General features: G+C 43.4%; 1 protein-coding gene across 2 annotated transcripts; it reads left to right on the top strand.

Moving 5' to 3' along the window:
- Positions 1-215: 215 nt before the first annotated feature.
- On the top strand, positions 216-19,894 carry PPM1G (protein phosphatase, Mg2+/Mn2+ dependent 1G). Of its 2 annotated transcripts, XM_082427946.1 has the most exons (11): positions 433-543; positions 2,886-3,000; positions 14,569-14,638; positions 15,110-15,195; positions 15,539-15,671; positions 16,349-16,764; positions 17,352-17,486; positions 17,814-18,048; positions 18,434-18,563; positions 18,861-18,963; positions 19,280-19,894. In XM_082427946.1, the coding sequence occupies exons 2-11, from the start codon at positions 2,944-2,946 to the stop codon at positions 19,484-19,486; spliced, it is 1,572 nt and encodes a 523-aa protein (XP_082284072.1). In that variant the 5' UTR covers positions 433-543; positions 2,886-2,943; the 3' UTR covers positions 19,487-19,894. The 2 variants fall into 2 exon arrangements, with proteins under 2 accessions (XP_082284071.1, XP_082284072.1); XM_082427945.1 differs by lacking the exon at positions 2,886-3,000 and having other exon boundaries at positions 216-543.
- The last annotated feature ends 423 nt before the right edge of the window (positions 19,895-20,317 follow it).

Raw genomic sequence — 20,317 nt, forward strand, 5'->3', positions numbered from 1 at the left:
GCGGGGGACAGTGGGGGACGGTTGGGGACAGACACTGGCGAGGAACAACGTCCCACGCTGCGCCAAGGAGGCCGCGGCCGTTGGTGGGCGTGGCCGCGCCAATCTCGCGGGAGGACGGTTGGGCGGGCCGTTGTCCCCGCGGGCGGGGCGAGTTGCTAAGGAAATGACTGCCCGCCGCGCCGCGCCGCGCCGCGCCGTCCGGGCGGGGTCTGAAGCGGCGCCGTTTCCGCTTCCGCTCCCTCTCTGCTCCGGTCCCGTTACCGCCTCCTGGGCCGCCTCGCGCCTTTCACCGGCACCTTGCGTTGGCCGCGCAGCCGGGCCCGCTCCTGCCACGCGCGCACCCAGGGCTCCGGCTCCGGCGCCGGCACGGGTCGCGCTCCGTTCGCCTGCCCCTGAGGCCGCCGGTCAGCAGCCGCCATGGGTGCCTACCTCTCCCAGCCCAACACGGTGAAGTGCTCCGGGGACGGGGTCGGCACCGGCGCCTCGCGGCTGCCGCTGCCCTACGGCTTCTCCGCCATGCAAGGCTGGCGCGTCTCCATGGAGGTGAGGCGGGAGGGGCCCGTAGGCTGACGGCTGTAGGGCGGGAACCTGACGGAGAAAGGGAGCCGGGGGGGGATGGGGTCATCCCCGGGGAAGGGTCCGAATCGAGAGCCTGTGACCGCAGCGGCAAATTGGGGGGCGACAGCGAGAGCGGAGCCGGGGCCGAGAGGGAGCTGCCGGTGCTAGGAGACCGTGTGACGGTGGCCAGTTTGGCGGCGAGGGCTCGGCCATGTGGGGAGAGGCACCTTCCGCCCACTGACCGACCTCCCCGTGCCTTCGCGCCATCCTCTCGTGACAAACCAGCCCTCCAGGCTCGTAAACGGTGTGAGGTTTAATGTGGGAGTAAAGATGAAGAGAGGGACTATTTATCCATTGACTTTTGCTAGAGAGAGGCGGATAGATGTGAATGATTGTACTTAAAAATAAAAAATGTGATGTGTGAGGCGTCTTTGGACGAGGAGTTTGACAGGAAAGGAAGCCAGGCAAATAGTCCGCTTCAAAATCTTAATATCTATATGCCTGGCCCTGGGCACCACATGTTAATTTCAGAGGTTTGACTTGACCTCCAAGAGTTGTCACTCGTTTGCATTCTTTCACGGCCTTTCTTGGCCTTTGGAAGCCTTGAACTGTGTCAGTCACTATAATTTCTTTTAAAATTATGCCTGATGTTTTTTTCTCACTCGGAATTTCTCTAAAACTTAGTAATTGTCATTTTACCTGTGCTTGTTGTAGCTTATAGTTTCCTTGATTTTCAGTCATTTCATCAACTTTTTTTTTTCTTAACCTACAGAGAACTGGTTTTTCTTTTATAGAAAAATTTACTATCGATAAAAGGGAAAAATGGAAAAATTCTGGATAAAAAGGAGTAGTGTTGGGCAAATGGGTGTGAAACCACAAAGGAGAACAGAGAAAACTATGGTAGGAGGGAAAGGAAGAAAGACATGTGTAAGACGTGTTTTCGTGAAGAGTTTTGTGAGGTCTAGGCAGAGGAGCCAGGGAAATGCTCTATTATGTCTGGGATCGAAGGTTTATCCACTTACTAGGTGGGCTTCAGGTAACAGCCAAAAGTCTCCCTTGGGAATTTCTTCAAATCCCTCACTCCTCCCTGTGGTTAGCTCTGGAATGACAGTATAAACTTAAATGGTTTGTTCTCAGACTCAAATTTTATACCCACGGCAGACTTTATCATATGCTTAAAATCTCAGGAATGGAGAGGATCCTATATAGTTCATCTCACCACATTTTACAGCTCAAAAACCGACGCCCAGAGAGATTAGGATACTTGTGCCTTGGTGGAAAGAATCTGTAGGATGAAAATTGTTCAAGACCTATACTACACACTGTTCTCATCTGTGTCATCCTGAAATAAAGCATTTATATTTCTCTATGGTGCACAGTATTGAGTTTACTGGGTGCTTGGTAAGTGTAATTGTCTGGCTGGTAGAAATATCTGGATGTAGCTTCGCTGTCAATCTGGGGTTTGGGTTAGTTGGTAATTTGGAGGTTCCAGTTCTATGGCATTTTCTGTTAATATTGTAAGATTTGAGGTGACTATCTCATGTCACAGTAAGGCTTTTCCTTTGGGTTTCTCATTCCATATTTTCCACTTTCCTCTCTGCTGTGGTTGTTCCACTTCCTTGTTACTCTTTCTAGTTTTCTTTATGAATTGAGTTGCTTGGATAATCAATTTTCCAAGTCTTTTGCCCAGTGATTCTGTACTGTTTGCTTCTTCTCTGCAGGGCATTTCCCTTTATTTTTGGCTTCTCCTCTCGTAATTAGAACATAACTGTTTTCATCAGGGGCTGTTTGGTTTGTAGAGATCTTGCTAGACTATTCCTTAGATCCTAATCTTCCTCCTGAGAGATAACCACTTAGGGTTTTAAAATCTTATTATGCGGTTTCTGAATTTCCCTTTGTTTGAATAGTTAAGTACACCCAATCAAATCTTCTTGAAGTCCTGTTTGGGATCCTGTTCTGCTGCATTGATACTTTTGCTTCTGGCTTTGTTTCCTTTCTCCCTGCAGTATAACATAGTTTCTTTGCTATGGCAAGAAAAGAACTGACTTCTAGCCTGTTGAGTGAATCTTACCTTTTCCGAAAGTGTACTCCTGTTCCTCTTAACCTTTAGGGCTGAATTTCACCAGTTTATTAATTCTATTGACCTTATTTGCCTGGTCCTAATGATGTAGTTGAGGTAAGTTTATCACACCCGTACACATTATAAAGGTTACTGAAATCCTGACTGATGTATAGTCAGCCTTAGAGAGTACTGTTTTATCCCTTCTCTTGAGGCAAGAATGGCAACTATCAATAGCTGGCATTTTATACTTTCTGCCTCTCTCCAGCCCCTTTTGCTGTGGAACCAGGGTGTTTTGAGGAGGGGTAATCAAAATACCACAGTTGATGTTCCCTTCCCTTCTTCCTTCTCCATGGTTTGGAGGGACCCTCAAGCTGGTTGAGGTATGTATTTTGGGGGCTAACAGGTAGGTTGTGGAAGGGTGCCTGAGAAATATATATGGAAAGGCTCTGAGTTTCTGATGTCTAATGAGAAGTCCAATCTGAAAACAGTTTTAGTTGATGTAGTCTCAAAGAGACTAGAGTACTTTTAGTTTTTGGTTGAGGTTCTGTGGAAGTGACAAAATTGCTTCCTGTGGGGAATTAGGAGATATATATATATATACATATACATATATATATATATATATATATATATATATATATATATATGTATATGTATATATATATATATCTTATATTTGTCCCTTTTAAAGGCAGCATCAATACCTAGAGTATAAATTTGAGTAGGCTAGCTGTTTATTGCCATATAGAAGCTGGCTTATTAGTGGTCACAGAGGGTCATCTAGAATTGAATGTAGATAATGTTGAGCAGAAAGTTCTTAAAGATACATGCACGGTAGTTTCAATCATTATATTAATAGGGGAGATATAAAATGAGATACCACAAGCATGCTGTGGGGTTCCACTTGAGAGAGGGCATCTGAGGCTGAAGACCATTTATTGTTTGTACCTCAGATTAGTGTCTCATCTGTAGCTTAAAGCACTTTTTACTTACTGAACCAGATCAGAATTCCTTTGTCTAGGATACAGTTAAGCAACTTTCATAAAAGGGCATTCTTTTTGATCAGCATGCAGTTCCTATTCTTTACAATTCAAAGATAGCATGAAATGATATCAAATGTATGTCCATTAATATGGAGAAATTTTTTTCTACTATACTATTCCTTTGTAAGTTTTCAAGCAACTGTAAGTTACAGTCAGAACTTATTTCTCAAGATTTCAAGAATATCTTACATTATTTCTGTTGCCCAATCCCCTAGCAGTTAATACTGCTTCTGAACCCCTGACCCTCTATTGGGTTACCATCTTGGAATTATACTTTGAGAGGTAAGGGCTTGAATTTGAATGTAGAAATTTGACAGATCTGATCAGTAGTTCTTGCCACTGTTAGCTGCCATTAAAATTGTGCTGTCTGGAAGCACAAATCTTTAGAACTGAAAGCATCACTGATGTTTAATGATACACTGTGAACTGAGTACCAATTCCAGTGGAGTTGTTTCCTGTTTCCCTCTAAGTCTAGTTCAGAGATGGAGTGTGTCAACTTTTAATCATGCATAGTACTTGAAAATGTATATACAGGTCCCTTTTTAAACAACTGTATCGAGATATAATTCAGGTACCATATCCATTTAAAGTGTACATTTCAATAGTTATTATACTCACAGAGTTGTGCCGCCATCACCACTATTAATTTTAGAACATTTTCATCACCCGAAAAAGAAATATTGTAGCCATTATTAGTCACTCCCTATCCCCCCTCCTCTAACCCCTGGCAACCACTAATTTACATTATGTCTTATGGATTTGTTTATTCTGAACATTTCATATAAATATGTCACCTTTTATGTCTGGTTGCTTTTTACTAAACTATATATATATATATATATATATATATATATATATATATATATATATATATTTAATTTATTTATTTTTGGCTGCGTGGCGTCTTTGTTGCTGCGCGCCGGCTTTCGCTAGTTGCAGTGAGCTGGGGCTACTCTTCATTGCAGTGCACGGGCTTCTCATTGCGGTGGCTTCTCTTGTTGCGGAGCACGGACTCTAGGCACGCGGGCTTCAGTAATTGTGGCGTGCAGGCTCAATAGTTGTGGCTCGTGGGCTCTAGAGCGCAGGCTCAGTAGTTGTGGCACATGGGCTTAGTTGCTCCGTGGCATGTGGGATCTTCCCGGACCAGGGCTCGAACCCGTGTCCCCTGCATTGGCAGGAGGATTCTTAACCACTGCGCCGCCAGGGAAGCCCCTAAACAACATTTTTAAGGGTCATCCAGATTGTACCATGAATCAATCAGTACTTCATTCCTTTTTATGACTGAATAATCTTCCATTGTATGCACATTTTGTTTATTCATCCATCAGTTGATGGTGGTTTGGACTTCCACGTTTTGGCTATTATGAATAATGGTGCTATGAATATTCATGTTCAGATTTTTGTGTGGAAATAAGTTTTATTTCTCTTGAGTATATTCCTAGGAGTAGAATTGCTGGGTCATATAGTAACTCCGCGTTTAACATTTTAAGGAACTGTCTAACTATTTTCCAAAGTGGTTGCTCCATTTTACATTTCTACCAGCAGTATATGAGGGTGTCAGTTTCTCTACCTCCTCCCTACACCTGTTATCTTTTTTTTTTTCCTCCAGTTATAACCATTCTGGTGGGTGTGAAATGGTATTTCATTGTAGTTTTGATTGTATTTCCGTGATGGCTAATGATGTTTGAGCATTTTTCCTTGTGCTTATTGGCCGTTTCTGTATCCTTGGAGAAATGGCTGTTCAGATCCTTTGTCCATTTTTTTTTTTTTTTTGTCTATGCCGAGTAGCATGTGGGCTTGCAGGATCTTAGTTCCCCAACCAGGGATCGAACCCGTGCTCCCCTGCAGTAGAAGTGCAGAGTCTTAACCACTGGACTGCCAGGGAAGCCCCTGTTGGTGTCCTTTGAAGCACAAAAGTTTTTAATTTTGATGAAGTCCAGTTTATCTGTTAAGAGTTTTATAGTTTTGGCTCTTACATTTAGGTCTGTGATCCATTTTGAGTTAATTTTTGTGTATGGTGTAAAGAAGGGTTCCAAGTTCAAACTTTTACATCTGGATATGTGTTCGTCCCAGCGTCGTTTGTTTTTGTTTTTTGTTTTTTTAGGTATTTATTTATTTATTTGGCTGCATCGGGTCTTAGTTGCAGCGTGTGGGCTTCGCTTTAGTTGTGGCGCATGGGCTCTAGAGCGCGCGGGCTTTGCAGCTCAGGGCTTAGTTGCCCCGCGGCATGTGGGATCTTAGTTCCCTGACCAGGGATCGAACCTGCATCCCCTTCATTGGAAGGCAGATTCGTAACCACTGGACCACCAGGGAAGTCCCCATCATTTGTTAAGAAGCGTATTCTTTTCCCTTTCTGAATTATCTTGGCATCATTGTTTAAGATCAATTGACCATAAATATGAGGGTTTATTTCTGGACTCTTAATTCCATTCCATTGATCTATGCACCACACTGTCTTGGTTACTATAGCTTTGTGGTTTTGAAGTTGGGAAGTACAAGTCTTCCAGTTTTGTTCTTTTTCTTGTTTCTTCTTTTCTGGGTCCCTCGTATTTCCATATGAACTTTAGGATCAGCTTGTCAGTTTGAGTACAAAAGGCATCTGGGATTTTGATAGGAATTGCTCTGAATTTGTAGATCTATTGATGAGTATTACTATCTTAATGATATTAAGTCTATAGTTTTCTTGCGATGTCTGTCTGGTTTTGGTATCAGGATAATACTGGCCTCATAGAATGAGTTGGGAAGTGTCACCCCGTCTTCTGTACTTTGGAAGAGTTTGTGAAGAATTGCTATTAATTAGTCTTTAAATATTTGGTAGAACTCACCAGTGATGCCATCTGACACTGGGCTTTTCTTTGTAGGAAGTTTGTTTGTTTGGTAAGATACACATAACATAAAATTTACCATCTTAACCATTTAAAACGTGCAGTTCAGTAGCGTTAAGTAAATTCACATTGTTGTGCAACCAGTCTCCAGAATTCTTTTCATCTTGCAAAACTGAAACTCTATACCCATTGAACCACTCCCCATTCCCCCTTCCCCCAGCCCCTGACAACCACTGTTCTACTTTCTGTCTCTATGAATTTGACTACTCTGGGTACCTCATATAAAGACAGATTTGTCTTTATGACTGGCTTATTTCACATAGCATAATGTCCTCAACGTTCATCCATGTTATAGCATGTGTCAGAATTTCCTTTCTTTTTAAGGCTTAATGATGTTCCTTTGTATGTATATACCACATTTTGTTTATCCATTCATCTGTTGAGGAACACGTGGGTTTTTTTACTTTTTGGCTCTTGTGAACAAAGCTGCTATGAACATGGGTGTATAAATATCTCTTTGAGACCCTAATGGGAAGCTTAAGATCAAGGTGTCTGGAGAGGGCCCACTTCTTGGTTCATAGTGGCTGTGTTTTAGCTGTGTCCTCACAAGGCAGAGGACCTCTCTGGGGTCTTTTATAAGGGCACTAATTTCATTCATGAGGGCTCCTCCCTCATGACTTAATTGCCTCCCAAAGGCCCTACCTCCAAATACCATCACTTTGGCCCTGAAGTTTCAACATAGGAATGTTAGGAAGACACAAAACATTCAGTCCATAGCACAGTGGTAATACATGCATATAATTTTAAAAGTCAGACAGTAATACATGACTTTTTTTTTTTAATAAATTTTTATTTAATTAATTAATTAATTTTTGCTGTGTTGGGTCTTAGTTTCTGTGCGAGGGCTTTCTCTAGTTGCGGCAAGCGGGGGCCACTCTTCATCGCGGTGCACGGGCCTCTCACTGTCGCGGCCTCTCTTGTTGCGGAGCACAGGCTCCAGACGCGCAGGCTCAGTAGTCGTGGCTCACGGGCCCAGTTGCTCCGTGGCATGTGGGATCTTCCCAGACCAGGGCTCGAACCCGTATCCCCTGCACTGGCAGGCAGATTCTCAACCACTGCGCCACCAGGGAAGCCCAATACATGACTTTTTAAAACCAAAAATGTAGTTCCCTTTCCAACCACCTTCAGAAGTTTTATCTTGAATTGCAAAGATTTAAATAAATTTAAGTATCATAAATCTAAATGATTGATCAAGTGATACAGGAGCCTTTGTGGATGTATTTGTAACCTTAGGAAATTGACATCAGGAAAGATAACCAGGTCTTTATTAATAGCAGATCCACTGGTGTCTAGAAGGTCAGAAGGGGCTGTGTGATATATAATTTAGTAAGGCAAGACCTAAGAGCCCTTATTCAGGTGATCTGTGTATTGTGCATCATTTCTTTCATACCATCTGAGTGGTTATTGTGTTATGATACAACTTTAGGTTTTGGGTAGTAAATGAAGGAGGAGGTATCCCTAAGATATTTGTTCTGAGGCAGCTGGGAACTCACCATCATAAGCAAACATCCTGCTGTGTTACAAAACATACTGTTAGGCCCCAGCGCTGTAAAGAAATTTAAGACAATCTGTTTTCATGCTGTTTTGGACCTAGGACTCCCTTTTCCCCTATGGAATGTTGGATAACAATACAAGATAGCATATGCTGAATGCCAAATTATTGGTAGAAGCAATAAATGTTAAGAGTTCGGGTGGGGAATGATCACAGAGTATTGGTGTGATGAAGAAATATCTCTTGGAGGTGGTGAGACTAACTGGACCTTTAGGAAAGAGTATAAATGGTAACAAATGGGGAGGAGGAAAGTGGGAGAAGAAAAAGTATTAGAAGAAAGGATAGGAGGAAAGACTGAAGCAGGCGTACTTACTACTTTGCTGGGGTAGGGTGTTCAGTATCAAGAGTGTCAAGAGTAGTTTCTTTTGGGGAATGGTATGAGTTAAAGAGACTAGGTTATGGAGATGGATAGGAATGATTACTGAGTGCCTTAAATCGCCAGTAACTTGTATGGAATTAATCTAATGCAGTAGAGTCCATTGAAGGGCCTAGCAATAAAATGTTATATAAGGGAGATTAATCTGGCAGCTGGATGTATGTAGGCTGGATTACAGGGGGCAGAGAGTAGAGATTGGAGAGGAGTTAAAATACCATTAAGAATAAAGTAATCCAGGATCACAGTTATGAGGGAAAAGTCAGCAGGACTCAGTAGTGGTTGGTGGAAGACAGCCAGGAAGTCAAGGAGGACTGATATTAGGTGTTGCCTAGGACAGTTAAGATTCCATTGACAGAAATAAGACATGTAGGGGAAGCTTTGATTTTTTTGGAGACTGCTAAGTTCCTGTTTACATATGTTAAGTTTGAGGTGGAGAAGGGATATCCTGTAGAAACAGGCAATTGGAGGTATAGAACTACAGTTCTTCACAGAACCCAAGAGAACTTTTGAGAAAGCTGACGTGGTTTGTACTATTTAATTACATACAGCGGCTGGGGAGAATGAAGCCTGCAAAATGGCTATTGGGATTGCTGTTATAGTGATTGCCTGCTTCGTGAAGTATGATCTTGAAGGAGAAGGGTTTGAGTTTAAGAGGAAATGTTAATCTAGAAAGAGAGGAGAGGGACTTCCCTGGTGGCAGTGGTTAAGAATCCACCTGCCAATGCAGGGGACACGGGTTCAAACCCTGAGCCGGGAAGATCCCACATGCCGCGGAGCAGCTAATCCCGTGTGCCACAACTACTGATCCTGCACTCTAGAGCTCGTAAGCGACAACTACTGAGCCCATGTGCCACAGCTACTGAAGCCTGCACACATAGAGCCAGTGCTCCGCAGCAAGAGAAGCCACCGCAGTGAGAAGCCCACTTGACACAACTGGAGAAAGCCTGCGCGCAGCAACGAAGACCTAACGTAGCCAAAAATAAATAAATAAATTTATTAAAAAAGAGACAGGAGAAATATTGCTTCTGAGGCAGAAGTGAAGGAGATGTTAGATACAGCTATGGAGAAATTTTGAGTTAGAATAGGGAAGATGAGGTAGATCTTGAAATAAGACCTTGATCTAAGTAAAGTAAGAGGTTAGCTCATCTGCTATGAGTGAAAGGAAAATAACATTGAGAGCTTGAATAATGTGGGAAAGGTTTGTGACTGACTGTGGTTAATTAAGAGTCAATGCAGAATAGAGAAAAAAGTGCTAAATGGAAGTAGTCACCACAATCAACATGATTTCATGACATTTTATGACTAGCAATACTTAGTGGCTCGGATTCAAGTGTGAAGAAAGCATTTGGTCGGGTTATACAAGGTTGGATGAGTTTTTCTAGATTGCTAAGAGACAGAGTTGAAGTATGTAATACTTAGCTCTGACTCAGAAAAGGACAGAGAGAGAGACAAAGGTAAAGGTATGGAAGCTATGATTGAAGATATAAGGGGGAAATTGAAGTGCTTAGAGAAGGTAGAGCAGCAGTTCCAAGTGATATAGATCCAAAACCTCGCCAAGAAGTGGAGGAGAAGGTAATGTGGAGTGGTTCTAGGAACTGAGACCTCGAGGTATAAGATGAATCTTTATTGTGGGCATTCCTCTTTGAGACAAAGGATAGAGAAGACAAATGTGAACCAGGTACTAAATTTCAGAGCAGAATATGTATACTTATATATTACGTTCCAGTTTACAAAGAATTTTTACATGTTTTACATCAGCATCATGATAGTCCTGTGATGATACGAGTAATGTAGATATTCTTATTCCATACTATAGAGGGTAAAATTGAGGCACATCAATAGATAGCTGACCAGAGATCACACAGTATATGGTAGCTTGGCAGCTTAAGGACAATCATAGGTTTCTTTTGTTGTGGTCATTATTCAGAATGGAACAATATGGCTAATTGTATAAAAATAAAAATCTTGAAAAGTAGGATATAATTATTACTCAGATTTCACCCTCCACTAAGTTTGATGTGTGATCTTAGACTTCTAACATATACATAGATACTTTATTTTTTGCTTTTTATCACAATATATTGTGAACTCATTTCTAAATGAATACATATTCATCATTTCTAAGAGCTGCATATATTCCATTGGAGGGATGTACTGTTTGTAATCTAATCTATTCATGGAAATTTAGATGGTTATAATTATTTTTTATTATAAGTAATGCTGTAATGAACATTCTTCATATCTTTGTTTCCTTGTGTCAGTACTCCCATAAAATAAACTTTTAGAAGTCAAATTACTAGATCAAAAGACATGCACGTTGTGGTACATATTACCAAATTGCCCTCCAGGAAAACTAGTAATTTATATTCCTGTTTGATCAGAGTACATGAGAATGTGTTTTTATCTTCACTCTTATTATTACTGGATACTATTAATCTTTTTCATCATTCTCATTTGCACAAAAGGATAATTCCTTGGTTTTTTAATGTTTATTTCTTTGATTACTATTGAGGTTAAATATTTTTTCCTGTGTTCACTGTTGCTAGATCTGCTTCAAAGTCACATGATCTTGTGAGGAACAGATGAGAAGTCAAAAAGATTTTTTTAAATAGAGGTGTGGGTTCAAAAGAGATAGTACACCAACCTAAATGTCCATCAACAGATGAATGGATAAAGAAGATGTGACACATATATACAATGGAATATTACTCAGCCATAAAAAGAAACGAAACTGAGTTATTTGTAGTGAGATGGATGGACCTAGAGTCTGTCATACAGAGTGAAGTAAGTCAGAAAGAGAAAAACAAATACCGTATGCTAACGCATATATATGGAATCTAAAACAAAACAGAAAAATGGTACTGATGAACCTAGTTACAGGGCAGGAATAAAGAGGTAGACATAGAGAATGGACTTGGGAACATGGGGTGGGAGGGGGAAGCTGGGGCGAAATGAGAGTAGCATCGACATATGTACACTACCGAATGTAAAATAGTTGGCTGGTGGGAAGCAGCAGCATAGCACAGGGAGATCGGCTCGATGCTTTGCGATGACCTGGAGGGGTGGGATAGGGAGGATGGGAGGGAAGCTCAAGAGGGAGGGGATATGGGGACATGTGTATGCATATGGCTGATTCGCTTTGTTGTGCAACAGAAACTAACACAGTATTGTGAAGCAATTATACTCCAATAAAGATCTATTTAAAAAAAAGAGATGATACAGCTGTGATTTAGAGTGCGTTACAGGACAGAGAAAGACCAGTTGATTCTCTTGTTCCACTGGGAAGCAGTGGACAGGAAGAGTGCTCCTCTCTCATCTACCAAAAAAGTGAAATTAGTTGGACCAGCCTCTCAAATTTTAGCATATATTGAGTCTTTTTAAAAAGACATTTCATTTACTTTTGAAAAAGTAAACATTCCCATGCTTAAGTCTTGCTCCCATCAGTCTGTCTGCGCCCTCATGCCCTCCCACAGTTTACTTTTATTAGTTTTCTGTGTGTCCTTGTAGTATTAAAGTATGAGAAGACAAATGTCTATTCCTATGCTCCCGCCTATACAGAAAGCAGCTTACTAAATATATCATTATGCACTTTGTTTTATTTAACAAAATATCTTGGAGATCTTCCATGGATTTTTTGTGTGTGTGTGTTTTGTTTTTTGGGTTTTTTTAAGGAAAGCAATATTTGTGGATCTCCAGTATTCACTAAAATGTTTTTAATGTAATGTTACTTATATGTGTACAAACATAGAACTGGACATAAATTACATGCCAACAAACCAAACTACAAAATCAACAGAATTAAAATCAACATTAATGTGACACAGCTGTTTTGCTGAAACTAATCAGACACTCACAGCATGACCAAGGTAGTGACGGCTGAGGTACAGTTTCTTATGGGTTTAGCATACCTGTGCTATACTGTGTCCCATGCCGATTCTCTCACTGCTTTTGTCATCTAACCCATCCCTTCTCACTTTTTCTTTATTTCATAGCACTACCATCTTTCTATGTGAATTATGCCATCATTCTATATGATTTACCTATTTACTGTGTTTGTTGTCTATATTCCTCACTAGAATATAAGTGTTTTATGAAGTGTGGGTCTTTATTTTGTTCACTGATACATCCTGAGCACCCAGAACACATACTAGCACATAATGGATACTCAGATATTTGATGAATGAATGAATGAACAAATGAATTCTTAGGCACATTAAAGTCTGAGAACCACTGTAGAGGATGCTGTGGTAAAAGACAATCATAAAAGGCAAGAAAGTGCTAAGATGTTGGTGATAGGAGAGGAAGGCCCAGTAAGATAAACCCTGGTCTAGAGGGATGGGAGGTCAGTGTGGCTGGTGAGAGAGCGGTTGGAAGAGGGAGAGAGGCAGAAGTTGACCTTTGGTGTGTGGTGTTCTTCTAGATCTTGGGGATGAGGCTAAGAGGCAGTCGTGTCAATGGCCATAGATAGGCCATCAAAGGCCTTCTGTGGATGCCCATTAGCTTCTGGGGCACTTTCTCCTGGAGACAATCAGAGGGAAATACAAGAAAGAGTAGCTCCTTTTCAGTGCTCTCCTTCCCTACTTTAAAACCCTAAGTTTTTGTTTTTTTGGTTTTTTGTTTTATTTATTTTTGGCTGAGTTGGGTCTTCTTTGCTGCGCGTGGGCTCTCTATAGTTGCGGTGCGCGGGCTTCTCGTTGCGGTGGCTTCTCTTGTTGCGGAGCACGGTCTCTAGGTGTGTGGGCTTCAGTAGTTGCGGCACACAGGCTCAGTAGTTGTGGTGCACGGGGCTTAGTTGCTCCGCGGCATGTGGGATCTTCCCGGCCCAGGGATCAAACCCGTGTCCCCTGCCTTGGCAGGCGGATTCTCAGCCACTGCGCCACCAGGGAAGCCCCCTAAGTTTTATATTCTAGACTTGTATAATGAAGGAATAGTCTTATTTTAGTGACAACAGAACTACTGCACTCAGGTCTCTGACTATTAATATAATTAGAAATTTTTAAATACTAATACCTGAAAGACAAAGGAGAACTATTAACTTTACTAATTAATCAAAGTAAATAGCTAATTATATCCTTTTTGTCTGTAGAGAATACCTGAAAGGAAGGTTGGGTTGTTTTCCAAGATGGGGCAGGGTAAGCGGCGGTACCCTTTTATCTAGGTCTGACAGTCTTGCCTGAACTTTGGCTTAGCCAGTAATACTAGTTTGGGGTAGCAGTTTTATTAATAGAAGAATTTGATCAAGCCCAGCCTCCCAAATAAAATGTTCGTGTAGTAGGACCATTGCAAATTTCTCTTCAGGTGTGCTGTGCCTTCAGAGTTAAATGGTATCTCAGTTCCAGCTGGGGATAGGAGATGGGATGGCTGATTTAATGGGGCATTGTAAATTCCACTGTGTGTAGTTTAATAACTATTTGTTGGAAAGATATTCTTTTGTAAATATATCCTCCGCCTAGCCTTGGGGGTAACTTCTTAAATGAGTTAAACTTTAAGAGAAAAGGGGAGTAATTTGTTTAGATGGTGGTTTTTGGGGGGTGGGGAGTATTAAGTGTATGTAGCTTTACCAATTTCTAGTGCTTTCACTCCGGCTGTCTTAGGATTCTCCTAGAAACTTTTTAGGTCGGTAATGCCCTCAGGTCGCTTTTTGCTATCTTCCCTAACATTTTCTTCCTTTAAGTTCACTGATTCATAGAATGGGTCTGGAAGTGACTTTAAAGATCCTTTATTCTGGTGCTTCCCATAGTTGCCACAAATCCAAAAGGGTCAGATCTAGAGTTCCAACAGCCAAACATTCTGCCATCTGGACTGAGATCTCCTAGGCTGAGGCTGCTAGACTGCAGAGGTAGTTGACCTGATTCATCTCTTTCCCTTCTTCCCTCCCTCCTTCCTTTCCTTTCTCCCCCTCCCTTCCTTTCTCCCTCCTGTGTACTGTTCTTATTTATCATCCCATCCTCCTTTCTTATTTCTAGGACATATAGGTCAGCCAGGGAAAGGTTAGTGCGATTAAGGTGTGAAGGCAATCCTTAATGACCTGAGGTGCACAAGGAAGAATACCCTTTGACCTTAAGAAATGATGATTATGCTCTTTTTCCTAGGATGCTCACAACTGTATTCCTGAGCTGGACAGTGAGACAGCTATGTTTTCTGTCTACGATGGACATGGAGGTAACTTTAGCAGATCATATGGTAACATTCTAGGACCCCACTTCCAGGTCCTTTGTTCTTTTACTTTCCAGGGTTCTGGTCCTCAGATATAATTTCCTGCCTAGTTCTGTTTTTCTCTATTCTGCCATTCTTCCTTCCCAGGAGGATAGTGCATTGGTTCTTAATCTCACCAGGCCTTGTTTTAATCCAAGAAGCCTCTTCCTACATTAGCATTTATCTCTTTTTCACTGAAAACTAAATATACAGGCGAGAAAAGACATGGGATATATTAATATAGCCCTGAGAGAGGTGATGGTGAAATCCATTTTCTTGGTCAGAACTTCCCAAAACATTGTCTTTTAAATAGGTTTCAGTTGTGCTAAGATATTCATCTTCTCAATCCTTGGGGTTCACTCTAGAATGGTGTGCTGATATTATATCACATTCTGTGTGTGCGAAGCTATGCTCTGGGTGACTTTACCTTTGTTCTAGGGGAGGAAGTTGCCTTGTACTGTGCCAAATATCTTCCTGATATCATCAAAGATCAGAAGGCCTACAAAGAAGGCAAGCTACAGAAGGTCTGTCTTCCCACACTGTTCATTCTCCATTTCTGCAGACTTTCCCTTTTTTTCCAGTCCTTGGCTTTTCCTTTTTCATTGCCACCCAGCTTCTTCTTACTGTATTTCTTAAAGAATTCCGTACCTAAAATGAGCTTATTCCCACTTGATCCTTTTTAGAGCTACCTTATTGATTCCTAAGTCTCTAATCTGTTTTTTTATTTGTCTGTGAGTGTCTCACAGCTTGGTGGATCACACTCTAATTTGCATCTCATCCTCGTGCCCAGGCTTGTGTATAGGCAGTTCATTTTGTACCCACGTACTTCTTCCTACACTTGCCTCTTACTAGTTTGATTATATTCAGGCTTTGGAAGATGCCTTCCTGGCTATCGATGCCAAACTGACCACTGAGGAAGTCATTAAGGAGCTGGCGCAGATTGCAGGGCGACCCACTGAGGATGAGGATGAAAAAGAAAAAGTAGCTGATGAAGATGATGGTGAGTGTGGCATCTTTTGTTTGAGAGGAAATTGGCATATTAAAGAACTGTTCTTTAATACATATTAGTTGTGTGTCAATTCTGAAAGATGGCTTCCTAGGGACCTGGGAAATCCTCATGTTAAAGAATCTCCTGTACTACAGGTGGTTATGAAAAGGAGAGAGAGGATTAACCTTTGTTGAGTTCACAGTGTTGTAAGCATTTTTATATACATCATCTTTTGTCATTGCAATTGGGTCTTTCTGGTTCATTTTAATGTTTATGTGATTTTTTTTAAGACTGGAGCTGCCTTTAGCCGTAGCAGCCAGTCATTAAGCCTGAGCGCTAGGCCTGGACTAGTAAGTAGCATTGTGGACTTCCTGGGTCCTCAGCCAGGTTAGGGTTTCCAACTTACCAATAAAAAATGAGAGGTGATAGGGAACACATATAGTAACTAGTATTCCTTTGACTAAGAAGGGAGTGCAAGACAAAGACCAAAGGAAGTCTCTGGAGGCTGATGTTACTTGAAGAAAAGGGAGCAAAGGGCTGTTCTTCTGAAATTTGATAAGTGACAGGAGCCTTAGGAGTGGGAGGTGGTGGGGAAGTTGGAACTCAGGTTGCAAGGGCTGTGGAGGTAGTAAGGGACTGATGCCATGAGGAGTCTGGCATGGGGTGCTGATTTAGCCTCTCCCCTGCAGTGGACAATGAGGAGGCTGCACTGCTGCATGAAGAGGCTACCATGACTATTGAAGAGCTGCTGACACGCTACGGGCAGAACTGTCACAAGGGTGCTCCCCACAGCAAATCGGGAGCTGGGGCAGGCGAGGAACCAGGGTCCCAGGGCCTCAATGGCGAGGCAGGACCTGGGGACCCATCGAGGGAAACTTCTCCAGAGGAAAATGGCCCCACAGCCAAGGCTCACACGGGCCTTTCCTCCAACTCGGAACGTGGGACTGAGGCAGGCCAAGGTGGGGAGCCTGGCACTCCCACTGGTGAGGCTGGGCCTTCCTGCTCTTCAGCCTCCGACAAGCTGCCTCGAGTTGCTAAGTCCAAGTTCTTTGAGGACAGTGAGGATGAGTCAGATGAGGCGGAGGAGGAGGAGGAAGACAGCGAGGTAAGGGCCCAGTGGGGGCAGATAGATGTTGAAGTTGTAGAGAGGGCCTGGTTGGTCGCCGTGCATAGCTTTCTACTCTTTTCTGTCTCCTATTTTGACATCATCCCCCACCTACAGTCTAAGCTTTTTTTTAATTCATTATCTCCACCAACACGGGTACCATTAGCCCTCTTAACCTCTTCCTTTGTTGACATTATAACAAACAGATCTAGTTCTGGCCTTTCAGAGTCTGTCTCCTAGAGAGAGAACAAGAAGTTGGTGGTTATTACTTTGGATATGTGGGTGTTTCTTTTTCTGGGCAACTTATTTTCTGGTCATGTTGCCTGGAAGGTGCTTTTGGCTAGCAGCTCTGGCCTTCCCCGAGGTTCCCTGCTAGTGACCGCTGAACCTAGTTCAGGATATTAGTTATGTCCATCCTAGTCCTCTCCCCCGTCCTCCACATTTTTCCATCATGATCATATATTTGCATCTTTCAATGTTTTAAGGATCTATGTTCAATCAGGGCCTCTTGGTTCTGAGCGTGAGTTGGGGGGAGGGGGCAAGGAGGTCATCTCAGTCCCAGTAGCCTGGGATTGTCCCTCTGGCAGGAATGCAGTGAGGAAGAAGATGGCTACAGCAGTGAAGAGGCAGAGAATGAGGAAGACGAGGATGACACTGAGGAGGCTGAAGAGGATGAGGAAGAAGAGGAGATGATGGTGCCTGGGATGGAAGGCAAAGAGGAGGTGTGTGGGGAAAGGAGGGCAATGAGTCTGGAAAGCCAAGAGGCCAAGTGTGAATTCTCTGATTTTGATTTTGGGAGAAGGGTCCCCTTCCTATCTTAGCACTGAAGTCATGGTCGTGGAGGGATTTACTCTGCAAGGGGAATTAGGCCTCTCGGGTAGAATTATCTCAGAAAAGGGCGAGAGCATGCTATATCTGGAAAGATTAAATCTATGCTCCTCCTGTCTGTCAAAGTGCTCTTGGTGGGCCTAGTGAGATGAGAAGACATAGGGGAATGACTAGAGCTGGTGTCCAGAAGCTCCCATGATGGTCCCTTTCTTCCTTTTAAGCCTGGCTCTGACAGTGGTACAACAGCGGTGGTGGCTCTGATACGAGGGAAGCAGTTGATTGTAGCCAATGCAGGAGACTCCCGCTGTGTGGTGTCTGAGGCTGGCAAAGCTTTAGACATGTCCTATGACCACAAACCGGAGGATGAAGTGGAGCTAGCACGCATCAAGAATGCTGGTGGCAAGGTCACCATGGATGGGCGAGTCAATGGTGGCCTCAACCTCTCCAGAGCCATTGGTAAGGGCCAAGAAACTATGGGAAAAACTTCTGGGGTCTTGTTCTCTGTTCCAGACTACCTATAGCAAACTTTAATCTTCATGGCCTTTTTATCTTTCCAAGTATTTTTGTATCTACTACCTATGTCCCTTAATCATCTCTATGAAATAGGTAAAATAGGTATCATTTCTAGATGATGAAAGAACAGGTTAGTGACTGACCTGAGGTTCAGCAACCCAAAGATAGGGTTGAAACCAGAAAAACTAGACCTCACTTCTCCATTCCACTAGATTATGGAACTTTGTAAAGAAGGGAAATAAATGGCAGGGTTTGACTGGCCTCAAACACAAATCTGTGCGAAGTGCTCAAACTACTTACTCATCAACCATCCATTCCTTTACTTCAGGAGACCACTTCTACAAGAGAAACAAGAACTTGCCACCTGAGGAACAGATGATTTCGGCCCTTCCTGACATCAAGGTGCTGACTCTCACTGACGATCACGAATTCATGGTCATTGCCTGTGATGGCATCTGGTAAGCACTGGCGGAACACCCTAAAATTCCCTTTTTTCCCCTGCAGCATTACTTCTCTTCTAGGGCTCTGAGCTGCTTTATCTTCCTTCTAATGGCTGTAGTCAGCCCCTTTTCTCAGGCTGCTCTAGAATTAGAGCCTAGATAGGCAGCAGCTTGGTGTCAAGACCCCCAAGCCTAAGGCAAAGCTGAGAAAAGTCTCTGTGGGTGTTTACGTTGGCCTGAGCCATCTGTGACCTCTATCCTCTACTCTGCCTTGCTGGGACTAAAGAAGATTCTTACTGTTGTTTTTGACCCCAGGAATGTGATGAGCAGCCAGGAAGTTATAGACTTTATTCAATCGAAGATCAGCCAGCGTGATGAAAATGGGGAGCTTCGGTTATTGTCATCCATCGTGGAAGAGGTAAGTCCCAGGTAGAGGAGAGAGGGTGTCTGGTCTGTGTATCCAAGGTTTTCTCTTTTGCCCTGAGTTAAGACCAGAGCCTGGGAGTATCACTAATTACTGACAGATACTAAACTCTGACTAGAAAGTTTCACTTTCCCTCATTTCCCTGACTTATTCTTATGCCTCATGCACTAGCAAGTGGCCTGTTTTGTGACACCTGTTGCCCGTTCCCCTCCTTCTGCCACCCTGTCTCAGCAAGGCCAGCCCTTTGAGACTTTAGGTTCCCAGGAAGGTTTTCAAACGCTGAAGCTGAGCTACCCCATCCCTTTTGTAGCTGCTGGATCAGTGCCTGGCACCAGACACTTCTGGGGACGGTACAGGATGTGACAACATGACCTGCATCATCATTTGCTTCAAGCCCCGAAACACAGCAGCACTTCAGCCAGAGAGTGGCAAGCGGAAACAGGAGGAGGTGCTCTCTACTGAGGAGGCTGAAGAAAATGGCAACAGTGACAACAAGAAGAAGGCCAAGCGGGACTAGCGGTTGTCCAGACCCCTGCCCACCTAGACTGTTCTCTGAGCCCTCCAGACTGAGACTGAGTTTTGTCTTTTTCCTTTAGCCTTAGCAGTGGTTATGAGGTGTGCAGGGGGAGCTGGGTGGCTTTGCTCAGCCCATTCCAAAGAGGGCTCTCCCTCCACACAGCAGCCTGGGAGCCTCTGCTGTCCTCCCCAGCCGCCTCCTTGCTCCTTGGGGCTCATCACCGGTTCTGTGCCTGTGCTCTGTTGTGTTGGAGGGAAGGACTGGTGGTTCTGGTTTTTACTCTGTGAACTTTATTTAAGGACATTCTTTTTTATTGGCGGCTCCATGGCCCCCAGCCGCTTGTACCCGCTCTCTGTTGTACACTTTCAGTCAACACTTTTTCAGACTAAAGGCCAAAACCTAATCGTGCCCATGGTGTCCTTTTTTCTCTGCTGCCATCCTGTCCAGACCACCCACCCAGGATGCCCTGGCTCCACAGTTGGCCCCCACCAGTAGCATCGACCTAGCCCTTCCCTGTGTGGGTGGTGTGTTTGCGTGTGGTGTGTGTGTGTGTGTGTGTGTGTGCGTGTGTGTGTGCGCGTACCTGCCCACCTACCTGCCTGCCTGTGATGTGTGAGACTCGGGGAGAGGGGGGCCGGGTACGGTAACTCCCTGAGCCGCTGGCAGCCTGGCCTGGCGTCGCGGCTCATCCTCACCCCCTCCTAGGGTGAGGAACGATTTCCTTGTTCCTCCAGGGAGGGGTCAGGACCGGCCAGGCAACCCTTAAGACTAAAGCCAGGGTCACGGTTTGACCTGCCCTCCTTACCGGCCAGGTTTCATCTGATCCCTGAT

Source organism: Balaenoptera physalus (assembly GCF_965194825.1).
Source record: "Balaenoptera physalus genome assembly, chromosome: 15".
NCBI lineage: Eukaryota > Metazoa > Chordata > Mammalia > Artiodactyla > Balaenopteridae > Balaenoptera > Balaenoptera physalus.

What these genes read in the sequence shown, in the direction of transcription:
- PPM1G (XM_082427945.1), top strand. Translation starts at nt 418, where the DNA reads ATGGGTGCCTACCTCTCCCAGCCCAACACGGTGAAGTGCTCCGGGGAC. An exon ending in GCTGGCGCGTCTCCATGGAG is followed by an intron (nt 544 to 14,568) that starts GTGAGGCGGGAG and finishes TCTTTTTCCTAG; the next exon opens with GATGCTCACAACTGTATTCC. An exon ending in AGTAGCTGATGAAGATGATG is followed by an intron (nt 15,672 to 16,348) that starts GTGAGTGTGGCA and finishes TCTCCCCTGCAG; the next exon opens with TGGACAATGAGGAGGCTGCA.